The sequence below is a fragment of the Cricetulus griseus genome, chromosome 2 (genome assembly GCF_003668045.3).
Source record: "Cricetulus griseus strain 17A/GY chromosome 2, alternate assembly CriGri-PICRH-1.0, whole genome shotgun sequence".
NCBI lineage: Eukaryota > Metazoa > Chordata > Mammalia > Rodentia > Cricetidae > Cricetulus > Cricetulus griseus.
The window spans coordinates 102,384,348-102,397,934 of record NC_048595.1 but is presented as its reverse complement, the minus strand read 5'-3'; the positions used below and the strand labels follow the sequence as shown (position 1 = coordinate 102,397,934).

The window sequence follows — 13,587 nt, the reverse complement described above, 5'->3', positions numbered from 1 at the left end:
GTTATGAATTCCCATGGCCTAGAGTGCAGATTCAGGTTGCCCCTGAACGGCATGCTGCACCGTGGAACAGGTTACATAAGCACCTTCATGAGCCAATGCATTTGCCATATACATTGGTGGGGCCACCAGTTAGGCAGCTAACAGAAAGCAGGGAACTGTGATATGCTTAGCTTTTTGGACGGTGGAAGCTAGAGGTCTATTGATAATACTTTCCAAAGGCTTTACTTGATAGTCAAAAGAGTATCATGTCAGAAACAGAGGTGGGTGATGCATAGCTGTTAAAGGAACTAACAGTGGCCTCAAATAATATTAGCTATATTAGTTATAAAACTGTTAGCCGGTGACTAGGGTTTCTTATTGGCTAGCTCTGTCTTATTATTAACCTATTTATATTAAACTAAGTATTTCCACGTGGTCTTATCTTACTGGAGAAGGGTCCAAATCTGTTATTTCTTTGGCAGCCTACATTTTGCAGTCTTCCTCTGCCTACCTTTCCCAAAATTCTCCTTGTCTCCTAGTCCAGCCTGTCTTCCTGCCTCATTGGTCAAACAGTGTTTTATTCATCAACCAATAAGGAGAAACATATATATAGAAGGGCATCCCTCCATCATTCCCTGGCTGATTCCTTTCATCCTTCTGCCTGGATTGATGTCATTTCCTTCTGGAAGCTTTGCTGGTCTGAGTTCATGACCCTTTCTGCACACTCCTGTGGCATTCATGTTGTGTGTCCAGTGTTAATAATAACACATCACTTGCTTGATTCCTTCTCTTTCCTGACAGGCCCTGAACTCCCTCCAACCAAGCAGTGAAAATTCAGCCTTTGCATTCCCAGTAGCTGATTTGTAAGTGAAAGGAAGGGCTGAGTATGAAAGGGAGACTCCAAGGACAATCACATGTGGGTTCAGATGACAGCTCTGTAATTGATCAGTCATCCGATCATGACAAGTTATCCAGTTTCCCTGCCACCACTGCTGCTTCTGCAGGTGGAGGGAAGGGAGTTGTGATAATAACACCGTGAGATGATGGGTATAAAGCTGACAGTCTGGGCACTCGGCACCTACTGTTACTGTGGCAATGATTGTTGCTACGGCCCCAGTCCTTCGTGTCTGTGCCTGCAGAAGGTGATAATGGAGAAAGTAAAGAGTGTGAACTCTGATGCCTAGACTTGAGTTCCCTTTTCACCATTTACTAGTTTTGTAGCACTCAGCAGCTTTCTTAAGCTCTGTGTATCTCATTTGCTCATGAGTAGTGCCCAACTCGAGATATATAGACTCGATGAGAAAATCAATCAAGCAATTAGAATAGTAGCTGTTTCCTACTAATGTCAATAGTTAATGATTATATAATGACAGGAGCTTGCCTTGGCTCTTAGCTGTGTGTTTAGTGTTTCCTCGACCCATCATTTACAGATTATGTGTGCCTTCTCGCTTCTAAACCTGCAAAGTTGTGACTGACTTATTCCCCCTGAATGACCTTGAATAAACCTCTGCATGTAATCTGAGGCTTACAGTTGTTCGTGGAAAGCAGCCATCTTCATAATCCCCACCCCCCAGTCTGAAACATAGACTGAGGTTCTGAAAGCAGTGGGCCCTTGGCCTTGCTGTTTTCTGTCTCCAGCATAAACACATGAGCATACCACCCACATGTGGCTCATCAGAGAGAAGTGATGGGGCCGTAGATGAGAAGCAGGTGCAGAGCAAGGGTTCCTGAAGTGCCTCTGCTGCTCTTGTCATGCACGCCTTGAGTTTGTTCCTGAGAGTCAGACTTGGGGATTAACTTTAGGTGGAATTCAGCAATTGTTTCCTGTACTTAAGGGCTTTGAAGGAATCGCTTGAACCAGGTAATTTGTTACATGTTTTTTACAGCTTACTTCAGTGTATGCCAGCCTGCCAGCTTGCAGATACAGTTGCTGTTCAGCTGATTCATCACCAGCATGTTGAATGGGTGGCATGTGAAGCAATTTATACATTTAGTTTTTGTCTCTGACAGGACAGACAGTTTACAGAAGAATCAAGACCTAGAATTTGAAAGAAATAAAGAACGATTTGAATTTTTAAAGGTATGGGCCAGAGTTTGGTTTCACAGTTTGGTTTTCCATGTTTGTGGGGCTTGAGGAGGGGTGTGCAGATGACCAAGTTAAAATGTCTTCACTGTGCTCTTTCTGTTGTCCAATCCTAGTGGGGTTCCCAGGCCTTTTGCAATATGCGGATTATTCCTCCTGGCTCGGGAATCATTCACCAGGTGAATCTGGAGTATTTGGCAAGAGTAGTATTTGATCAAGATGGATGTTATTACCCGGACAGCCTGGTGGGCACAGATTCACACACTACCATGATTGATGGTCTGGGAGTTCTTGGTTGGGGTGAGTCTTCTGCCACTTTCCTAGAGTATATGTGCTTCTGGAGCATGTTCTCGTTCACTGCATGTGTGTGTTTGCATGGTCACAGAGAAGGCTGTGCTCAGTACTGCTGTATTTTTCAGTGCCTAGAAAGCAAGACATTCTATTTGAAAAAATAAGCTGAATTACGTTCAAGGACATTTACATAAGTGAAAATCAGCTGGGTGTTCCTTAACAGCAGGGCCTCCTAAATCTACTCTCTACTGAGTGTGGCACTGAAGAGATTTTGGTCCGGGTGCTTGGGGAGGGGCACTCCATAGAGGGAATAGAGAAAAAAGAGTGTTCCTTAGGGAAATACAGGTAAGCATGCTGACTGGGATTCTCAAGTCTGTGGCTGAGGGACAGTTGAGGGCTATGAACATTCTGCTGTGCTGTTCACTGCAGGTGTAGGTGGTATTGAGGCAGAAGCTGTCATGCTGGGTCAGCCCATCAGCATGGTGCTTCCCCAGGTGATTGGCTACCGGCTGATGGGGAAGCCCCACCCTCTGGTAACATCCACAGACATCGTGCTCACCATCACCAAGGTAAGGAGGGGTGTGTGTGTGTGTATGTGTGTGTGTGTAAAATTATGCACACACACACACAGCCTCTTGGAAAGCCGATGACAAACAGAGAATAAACTTAATGGAGTCGGTATGCTCTAGAGAGGCTAGGATACAATATATTGATAGATTATAAAAATAAAATGAAATTAAAAAGGGTTATCGTGGTTAAGTTTAGATGGTGGTTATCCTTATTCTTTTCCTTAATGTTTAAAGTTGTGACACAAAGTACCCAGAAATTAAAATCATGTTCATATTCCTGTCACCATTTTTTTTTCCTGAGACAGGGTCTCTCTGTGTAGCTCTGGCTGTCCTAGAACTTACTGTGTAGACCAGGCTGTCCTCAAACTCACAGAGATCCATCTGCCTCTGCCTCTTGCCTGGCTCTTGTCACCGAGATTTAAGGAGACAATGTCCTATCAGATTTGTTTCTGAGGCTGTTTTTATTAATTAGCATATATTTATAATTTGTGATTATCTAGAATTAGCATGTATTTATGGTTCAGAAGATCCTATCCTTCCTGGAAGTAGTAATCACTGTCTTGAGGTTGAAAATTAGTCCCACACATATTTTACACTTTTGCTACAGTTTTTCCATGTGGATCTTTTTCTTTTGAGTTTTATTACATTTTTACCTCTGTGTGTGTTTGAGACATGCCATGGCACATGTGGAGGACAGAGGTAACCTTTGAGAGTTGGTTCTATTCTTCCACCTTGTGGTTTCCAGGTATCAAGTTGCCAATGGAGCCATCTTGCTGGCCCTACCTGGATTTTTTTTATATGTAAATGGCAACTTAGTTCCATGAAGGATTTTAGCTTTCTTCTCTTATTAAAAGTTACTTTATTACAACAGATGTAACTACAAGTTGGAAGTTATTATTATATATTTTCTTAAACTCTTGCAAGAATCCTTTTGTGTGTGTGTGTGTGTGTGTGTGTGATTCACTTGCTTGACAAAAAAGGTACTTTGTTTTTTTCTTTTTTTTTCCCCGTTCTTCTGAGATAGTCTTTTTTTTTTAAATATTTTTCCTCCATTTTTTATTTAAATTAGAAACAAGATTGTTTTACATGTCAATCCCAGTTCCCTCTCCCTCCCCTCCTCTCCTGCCCTCCACTAACACTCTACCTATCCCATACCATTTCTGCTCCGCAGGGAGAGTGAGGTCTTCTATGGAGGGGGGGGGTCTTCAGAGTCTGTCACATTCTTTGGGATAGGGCATAGGCCCTCCTCCCCCATGTGTCTACGCTGAGGGAATATCCCTCTATGTGAAATGGGCTCCCAAAGTCCATTCCTATTCTAGGGATAAGTACTGATCTACTACAAGAGGCCCCATAGATTTCCGAGGCCTCCTCACTGGCACCCACATTCATGGGGTCTGGATCAATTTCCTGCTGGTTTCCCAGTGATCAGTCTGGGGTCCAAGAGCTCCCACTTGTTCAGGTCAGCTGTTTCTGTGGGTTTCACCAGCCTGGTCTGGACCCCTTTGCTCATCACTCCTCTTCTGCAACTGGATTCCAGTTCAGTTCAGTGTTTAGCTGTTGGTATCTGCCTCTGCTTCTGTCAGCTGCTGGATGAAGGCTCTAGAATGGCATATAAGTTAGTCATCAATCTCATTATCAGTGACAGGCATTTAAGGTAGTCTCTCCACTGTTACTTAGATGGTTAGTTGGTGTCATCCTTGTAGATCTCTGGACATTTCAGGTACTTTCACCTGGGCTGTGTTAGTACAAGCATTGAATCCCAGCACTTGGGAGGCAGAGGCAGGCAGATTCCTGAGTTCAAGGCAGCCTGGTCTACAGAGCAAGTTCCAGGACAGGCAGGGCTATACACACAGAAAGACTGTCTTGAAAAACAAAATAAAATAAAAAGGTAGTTTCATGGTCTTTATTTTAAATAATTTTTTGCTGGTCATTTGGTGTAGAGACCTTTTGTAGAGACCCCATGTTGTAAAGGCCAAAAGTGTGTCTTTGATTTGATCTTTATGGAATTTAGAATTGGGTTTATTAATACCACAGATTGTCACAGTAATTTTCAAAAGTGGACTAACAGGGCTAACCCCAAAAGTTTGGAAGAATGCACATAACTGACAGGCTTTTCCATGAACATAGCTGTCTGTGAAGCTGGCCTCCTTGTAAAGTTAACTAACAAGTACCAGAGCTTCAGCCCTGGCTGATGGCTTATGTGGAGAAGACAGGAGATGGCAGTCTGTGGGATTTGTAATAGCAAGAACCGTGTGTACATTGTGTCTTTAAAAACAAATCAACTATTTAAATACTGTGATTATGTAAGAACCAAGTTTATCTAAGTTGAAAGAATGTAATTTTTTTAATGCCTTCAGTGTTTCATTCTGAATATCATTTAGAACAGCTAATCTTAGTGTAATTTATATTGTGGCATTCTTTTTCTTTCTTTTTAAAAAATAAGAATTATGGGGCTGGAGAGATGGCTCAGAAGTTAAGAGCACCGACTGTTCTTTCAGGGGTCCTTAGTTCAATTCCCAGCAACCACATGGTGGCTCACAACCATCCGTTATGAGATCTGGTGCCTCTTCTGGTGTGCAGATATACATGGAAGCAGAATGTTATATACATAATAAATAAATAAAATCTTTTTAAAAAAATAAGAATTATTTTGGTACAATCTCAGATTTATAGTAAGGTTGGTAGGTTAGTAAAGTATCTGCCCACTTCTTCTCAGTTTCCCCATGTTCACGCCCCAATGGCCTTTTTAATGTTGGTACAGAACTCATAGCTAAGCATCACCCATCCCTTGGGGATGTCCCTTTGCCATCCTGGAATCCAGTCCTTTTAGGGAGCATTGCAAAGAGATAGTTCTGTGTTTTAAACATGGACTGTCAAGCCTCCAACTTTCCTATTGTTTCTGTTGTATAGCACCTCCGACAAGTTGGGGTTGTAGGCAAATTTGTGGAATTTTTCGGGCCAGGAGTGGCCCAGCTGTCCATTGCTGATCGAGCTACGATTGCCAACATGTGCCCTGAATATGGCGCGACTGCGGCCTTCTTCCCAGTTGATGAAGTTAGCATTGCGTACCTGCTGCAGACGGGTAAGTGAAGGGCTGAGAGCAGAGCCCCCGAAAATCCCAGCCCTGCCTTCTGCCTCTGCCCACACCATGCTCTTGTGTTAGACTTACTTGTTCTCTCTGTGGAGACAAAGTATGTTGTTGGATTTAAGGAGGTGTGAAATAGACCTATGATAGCCAGGGGAAAAAAAAAACCTCTCCCTGGTACCCAGAAACCCAGATGAATACACTGCTTTTCAACTGCCACTTGTTTTATATTGACACAAGAGATCTTAGTGATGGTAAATGCTGTTTCTGGGGTACCAGGCACTGGTATCCACTTACCCTCTTCCCCTTCATGCATTGATAGGATAAACTGATGGTTTACTTGCTTAAATAATAGGATAGAAAACCCAGAATCAGAGCAGTGTAATTAACCAAGGCTAATGAATACGTAGCAGAGCCAGAATCAAATCCTGTGGCCATCGTACAGCAGTGGGTTCCAGGTTGTATTTCTGACAATAGAGCACTGAGGATTAGGACTTTAGACTTTGGGTACAAATTTGCGTTTTGTTCTGTCATTTCCTAGTTGTATTCCTTAGAGAAGTTGCCTAATAATTTTCCTGCACTAGCATTTCCTCATCAGTAAATGAGAATAATAATAGTACATGTCTCATGGGATCATGATAAAGGACCAGAGTTAGAAGTAATTCATTTGAAGCATTTAGCACCCAGTTCCAGGCACACCAAAGTGTGAGGGGTTGGTAATTATTTTAACAAAGTAATGCCAAGAGTGACTGTGCCAAATTGAGGACAGATGCATGGGTGCCCTTCAGCATCCAGCAGTGGGCTTAGGCTTAGGATCCTCTTGAATGAGGGCTGTCACCAAAAAGATGAAGCCTGTCTGTATATAGAGCCAGAATCCATTCCATACCCATCACTTTGGTAAGAATAGCAGATGGTGCCTGATGAAATGCAGCCCAGAAGCTGAAGAAGCAGAGGTGTTGGTGTGTGTGCACATTAGAACTGCAGGTGGGCTCTCAGTTTATAGTCTTTTACCCAGAAATAGTAACATGTTCATTTGTTACTAATGTCATTTAGGTCGTGAGGAGACCAAAGTAAAGCACATTAAAAAGTATCTTCAGGCTGTAGGAATGTTTCGCGATTTCAATGACTCCTCTCAAGACCCAGACTTCACTCAGGTATGAGAGCACCTTCCAAATGTTGTTTCTTCTTTCTGAGGCTGCAGTTGCATGAAGAAACACTAGTGTTTCTTCATAGTTGGAACAATTGTGGGAAATTAGTCACTGTGTTGTCATTATAAGGTAATGAGGTGGTGGAAAATGTGAAGGTTAAGGATATAACATATCAAAGTAACTTCTTAATGTGATTGTTGACCTAACCTTTGTGAATTGAGTGCTCCCTCCCCCAACTACTGATTGACACTAGACTTTGTTAGATAGCTGCAGCTATTTAAAAGCCAAGCCTGTCATCATTACAGTCCTGGAAAGAAAGGAAGGCATGAGCATGTCAGTGGTTCTGTTTACCCAATGATTTGCTATATTTTCTAGGGGTACAAACTAAATCCACATTTGCATAAGCAGCCAAGATTTAGAGAATAAACCAGACTTGGGGGTCCCAGTTTTCATGTACCATCAAGGGAAGGAAGTACTCACTGAGTTGACAGCCTGTCTTCTGCAGTAATGGCTTGTAGCTATGTCCCTCAGTAGAAAGCCCATCTCAACCTAAAAGCCATGTGTTAGCTACTCTACAGAGCAGCAAGTGGAAGAGAGAAGGCAGCCGGTGTCTGCTCTGTCTCCAAGGAAGCAAAGAGTCCTGCCAGTCCCATGCTGATGCCATGCCCATCTTAATATTGGGAAATTAATTTTTGTTATGATAAAAGGATCACTGGCTCCCCTGACTTAGAACATGGCAGCTTATTTATTTGGCTGCTTATTGTTGGGATGTTCCAAGGTTTCTGGTATGATTGTGTTATTTCTCTATAGATTCTATAATTGCTTTTGGTTTGGGTGAACAGGTTGTGGAGTTAGATTTGAAAACAGTTGTGCCTTGCTGCAGTGGACCAAAAAGACCCCAGGACAAAGTGGCCGTGTCTGACATGAAAAAGGACTTTGAAAGCTGCCTTGGGGCCAAGGTAGGGCTCTGGACCCTGTACCCTGCTCTTTTGTGTTCAGGCTTTCACCTTGTGATGAATCTTCCTGAAGCCTGGTGCCAAGGACATTTCTTCTCCTTCCTAAACTCCTTCATGATTCTCCCATTAGCGATGGGTCCAGTAGCTTCTCTATAGCACGTGCCTCCCTAGAAACCCAACCCCTGTTTATGCATATTTCCTTTTCATGTGAAAACCCATCTCCCACAGTGTGGTTCACCCTATTCACACAGTCCCCAGACTTCTGTTCATGCCTCTCTGTGTGTGCATGTCTCTGCTTCATCCCTGACATCCTATTCCCATCCAAATCCATAAAGTTCTGTTCAGATACTGTTCTCTGTAACATGACCCCAAGCATCCCCTAGCAGGAAGTCATCTTCCCTCACTTGAAACTCCATGGCATAAGGCCTGAAGCTCTTTATGTATGTGCTATATTTCCCTTACTGACCTGTACCTTTGAGCATAAGGTACAGGTCATTAGAATTGCATCATAATCACTCTGCTACCCACAAGCTCCCATCGTGATGGCTGATACTAAAATTTTCAGTGAATGTCTCCCAAATGAGAGAGGTTGAGGTAGAGTTTATCCTTGAGGCATCAGCATTATACCAGATGTTCAGCTGTATCTTACATTACTAATTAGAGTTGTTGAAATCGATATTAATACAAGTCACCTTTCTCCAAATTTCCATGAGATCAGAATCCATAGTCTCAGTAAGGCCATGACAGCTAACTTTGAACTGTTAATAGATTTAGTCTCCTGTTTTTGATGAGGGAAGAAAGCGATTGTTACTGATTTTGTTGCTGAGCAAGATTCAGGACTCAAGGCTGCCTTTGTAAATATCTAAAAAGAATAAAGAGACATTTAAATTTTCCGTATTATTTCAAAGTTTTCTTATAGAAGTATTTATTTTGTTAATAATAGGCACTTAAAATTACTATCAGACTTCTTCCAAAGTGAAAAGGTTTGATCACATATCTTTTTCTTTTTAATAGCAGATTGTGTGTGCCTGGTTTTCTTCTTGCATGTAATATTTTCAACCTTCCCTTCCACAGCAAGGATTTAAAGGTTTTCAAGTTGCTCCAGACCATCACAATGACCAGAAGACATTTATCTACAATAACAGTGAATTCACTCTTGCTCATGGCTCTGTGGTAATTGCTGCCATCACTAGCTGCACAAACACCAGCAATCCATCCGTGATGTTAGGAGCAGGTGAGAGCAGGTCTGTCCTCCTGGTCTCCTGAATGTGGGAGGAGAGTTTCACATTTCCAGATATACAGACAGATTGGCCCAGAAAATTCCTACACAGCCAAAAGCATCCAAAGCAAAATATTTGAAGTAGAATTCATAGCACGTGACAGACAGCCTTTTATTTTGTAATTAGCACAGAAGATAAGCAGAGGGTAGCAGAGGAAGCTGGATTTCTGCCAACACCTAGAATCTGCGTCCTACCTGACAAAGAATAGAAAAGAACCTCTTCTCCTGTCACAGACTTTGCCCCTATAAGCCCCTAGCAGTGAGACTTTGCACTGTCTTGTGCATTGGCAGTTGTAGCTGCACCAGGGTACAGGTCACTACCTGATGAAGCTCAGTGTGCCAGCCTGTTGAGCAATGCTGTGAGGTAGTTAATAGTTACATGTAGAGTTTAGTGTTATAAGATCTCCTTAGTTCTGATGCATAATCGCCCTTGAGAGCTTCCCTTGGGTCCAGAGACCAGGGTCAATAGTTCTTTCTTAATGGCCTGTAAGAAAAACCTTTGTAGAGTTCATCTTGGCCACTAAACTTTCCATACTTAACTGGAATAAACCAGTTTTCTCCGGAAACACCAGCAGCTGCCCATGGCCTTTGTATCCTTGTTCCGTTCCCTCATTTCTTCCCCTCAGCTGTCATGCTTCCTAAGTTTAGAGCATGTGCCATTCCATTACAGTCCTGACCGGGGCCCCAGGCCTCTGTTCTTTGCTTTAGGAATGAATATCTGTGGTCTAGATGTACTATAGGCTATGCTCCCTTCCAATCAGGACACAGTCCATGTATCTCAGACAAGGCCTTTCCAGTTGTAATTGCCATCTAAATCCAAACATAATTTTAGAGAAATTTCCCTCCAAAAATTAAAAACTCATCCCTAAGTATTTGGGGGTTTATTTCTTTTTTTTTTTTTTTTTGGTTGATTGGTTTTGTTTTGGGAACTTGCTGTGTAAGGCCAAGTTGGTCTAAATCACAAAGGTTCTGCCTGCCAGATGCTGGAATTAAAGGTGTGTGCCACTGTGTCTTGCTTCATCTCCATGACTCATTTGGGCTTGCTGCGTGCATGAACTGTCTCTGGGTAGTGAACTGTTGACCTGTTGGTCAAGAAATGTAACTGGAAAAAACCTGGCCTTTTCCTAAGTGTTCTTAACGCCTGAGTAAATTGCCACCCGTGCTGTGTCTCTGTTCACAGGACTGTTAGCAAAGAAAGCTGTGGAAGCGGGGCTGAGTGTGAAGCCTTATGTCAAGACCAGCCTGTCTCCCGGAAGTGGTGTGGTCACCTACTACCTTCGAGAGAGTGGAGTCATGCCTTATCTGTCCCAGCTAGGGTGAGGGAGAGGGGTTTATGATGGTTTTGTTTCATTTATGCCTTAGCCATTGTCCTAGTCCTCTGGCACCTGTGTGCACCTGTCACCTTGTCTGATCTTATGAACTTTCACAGCGTTTTATCACGTGGTAGCTTTCCAGTTGCATGGGATTCCTGGGATGGTTGTCCTGCTTTATCAGAGTAAACCCTGTGCTTCCCTCCTTTCCCAGAAGAGGGCACCTTTCCTCACTTACTGAGAAAAACCATGGGCTGGTTGTGGCTGTGCAATTTGAGTCTGCCTTTTGGCTCAAAAATAAGTACTTGGCTGCAGACATTCTAATCCTTTCGGTAGATGAGTGGTTAGTTGTCATAACAGTTTCTCCAATTACCGTGTTATTTACTAGTTTGTATAACATCTGCTTTCTCCACGTGTTTCATAAAATTCAAAAGTCTTTGGGAATGTACAATAGTAGGAGATGGAGATATTAAATGACACATCAGTTTCAGCTTTTAAATATTCTAGATTATACAGCTCCTGTGTTACAAGTTTAAAAATGTGAATAGCACCCTTCTTAGGAGGGAAAACTTTCGGGAATGTCCCTGTCCTAAACTCACTCCTGCTGTTGCTTTATGAGCTGTGGCCTCTGGGAAGTGTTCCAGCAGAGGGGCTCACTGAGAGTAACCATTCCCTGTGCCTCCTTTGATACCTAGGTTTGATGTAGTGGGCTATGGCTGCATGACCTGCATTGGCAACAGTGGACCCCTTCCTGAACCTGTGGTGGAGGCGATCACTCAGGTAATGGCAGAGGATCCTGCCTTCTGCAGACCTCTTGTTTGTGTTTGTATAACATATGGCAAATTCTGGAAGTTGTACGACAGTCCTTGGAATCGGCATGTGGTAACAGGAGCGTGATCTTTAGAACCAAAATTCACAAGGAGAAATCACTAGCTGTGTAATACTGACTGTTTTGTGCCTTGGTCTCCACACCTGGAAACTGGAGTTCATAGCAGCTGTGTCTGAGAATATGGTCGTAAATAAAGTGCTTTGAGCAGTGCCTGCATCCAGGCAGGGGTTCAGTGCACACTGGTTTTGGCTACAAAGGGCTCTAAATTGTTTGTTGCTATTTATTAGCCAAATTTCCTTAGAATGAATGAAAATGACATTGTATTGGCTTAGTTTCTGTCGCCATAGATCTGTAGCCTTGAAAAGTACTGTTGGATCGGTTGTTATGGCTTCCTTCAGCTGTCAGCCTCTGGTAGTCTCACCTGGACTAAGACTCCAGCAGCAAAAACTATGATTAAATGCTGACCTATCTGGTATTTTCTTAAGACCAGAAATCACTGACCACTACTCTGCATTTGACATGGAGCATCTCCCCTTGGGATATCCCTCCCTTCCTCCTCCCTGCAGCAGGAGACCTGAGGGAAGAGTGTCTGGAGGCTTTGTCCATGTGGTGTGACATGAGAAGTCCAGGCAATGCCTTCCTTTGTGAACTGATAGTTTTCTTGACTCACACAGGGAGACCTTGTAGCTGTTGGAGTTCTGTCTGGGAACAGGAATTTTGAAGGACGAGTCCATCCCAACACCCGGGCCAACTACTTAGCCTCTCCCCCATTAGTAATAGCATATGCAATCGCCGGGACCATCAGGATTGATTTTGAGAAAGAGCCTTTGGGTAAGATTTTGGTTTCAAAATTCTTTTTCCAGAATTGAAAAATATGACTATAAGGAAGTTGCTGCTGCTTTTGTTAATACAAAATGAAGTGTAGAATCTTGAGAGTTGGGTGTGATGATAGTGCATGTCTTTAATCCCAGGGCTCAGAAGGCAGAGGCAGGCAGATCTCTCGAGGTGAATTCCAGGCTAGCCAGGGTTACACAGTGAGACCCTGTCTCTAAAAACAAAGACTCTAGAGAGTGTTAATCCCACAGGTCAAGAATAAGACCACTACCACAATTTAAAGCCAAATTTGAAGCAAGCTTTAATTAAATACTGGCCAGGTGGATAGGCCCTGGCCAGGTCCATCTCTGGTTTCCCAGAAACAATGGTCCTGAGTCCTGGTTTATAGAGGCTGAAGTATTTCTCATGAGGGGAACAGGGGAGTGAAAATATGTGGCTTGTTATCTCCCATAAACAATAGCCTCCAGCATTTCAGGAACTATCTGTCCTTGGGCAATGGCTTGCAGATCAGAGGTATTTTGTTTCAAAGCTCTCTAAGACACAGTAATTAAAATGTAATTTGGCTCTTACAAGAGGAGACAGAGAAGTCTTTTTACTGTTCAGTGTACACCCAAAACACAAAGAAAAGAAACAAGATCCCTTTGGGGGTAGTAAATGGCAAAAAGGATATAAGGCCCAAATGCATTGGCAAATTGCCATTCTGGAGTCTTCGGAAGGCCCTACCTTTTGCCTCCTTCTGGACTCCTGAGATAGGCTTCACTTAACTGTACACCCTGTAGGAGCACGCTCCAGGTCAGATTAAGTTCAAAGTTCTGCTTCATCTGGTCTTTTGCTCTTGATGGTGTCCTCACTCTGGCACAAAGAGATAAGATAATGTGGAGGGCATCGCTTACAATCGGTATTCCTAATGTTGTCATGGCCCCTAGTGGACATGAGCGCAGGGTGAAAGCTGAGTCCACACGGTACACATTCAGTGTGACACAGCCAGACAAAAGCATCACTCTGCCTTCTTGTTCTGTAAGTCTGTAAGTAAACAAATGCCCTTTTCACAGTCTAGTTAGTGCTTTTTTTTTTTTTTAACTTTTTGTGTATTTTTTGTGATGATTTTGTTTTTTTGGATGGCCCTGGAGCATAATACTGAACTAGTGTCCAGTGTTCTATACACAAGAAACCTGTGATGTCCCTGGCATTGGCACAGGCTTCATTCAGTAATGAATTAGTGTT

At 42.9% G+C, this 13,587-nt stretch overlaps 1 protein-coding gene across 1 annotated transcript in view; it reads left to right on the top strand.

Moving 5' to 3' along the window:
* Nucleotides 1-13,587, top strand: part of Aco1 (aconitase 1) — a 54,071-nt gene that overhangs the window by 27,123 nt on the left and 13,361 nt on the right. Inside the window, exons 5-14 of the mRNA XM_027403382.2 lie at nt 1,990-2,059; nt 2,179-2,362; nt 2,783-2,922; nt 5,833-6,004; nt 7,061-7,161; nt 7,998-8,114; nt 9,186-9,345; nt 10,571-10,706; nt 11,396-11,480; nt 12,204-12,360. Coding sequence (XP_027259183.1) covers nt 1,990-2,059; nt 2,179-2,362; nt 2,783-2,922; nt 5,833-6,004; nt 7,061-7,161; nt 7,998-8,114; nt 9,186-9,345; nt 10,571-10,706; nt 11,396-11,480; nt 12,204-12,360 — 1,322 coding nt within the window. The remainder of the gene's footprint in view (nt 1-1,989; nt 2,060-2,178; nt 2,363-2,782; nt 2,923-5,832; nt 6,005-7,060; nt 7,162-7,997; nt 8,115-9,185; nt 9,346-10,570; nt 10,707-11,395; nt 11,481-12,203; nt 12,361-13,587) is intronic.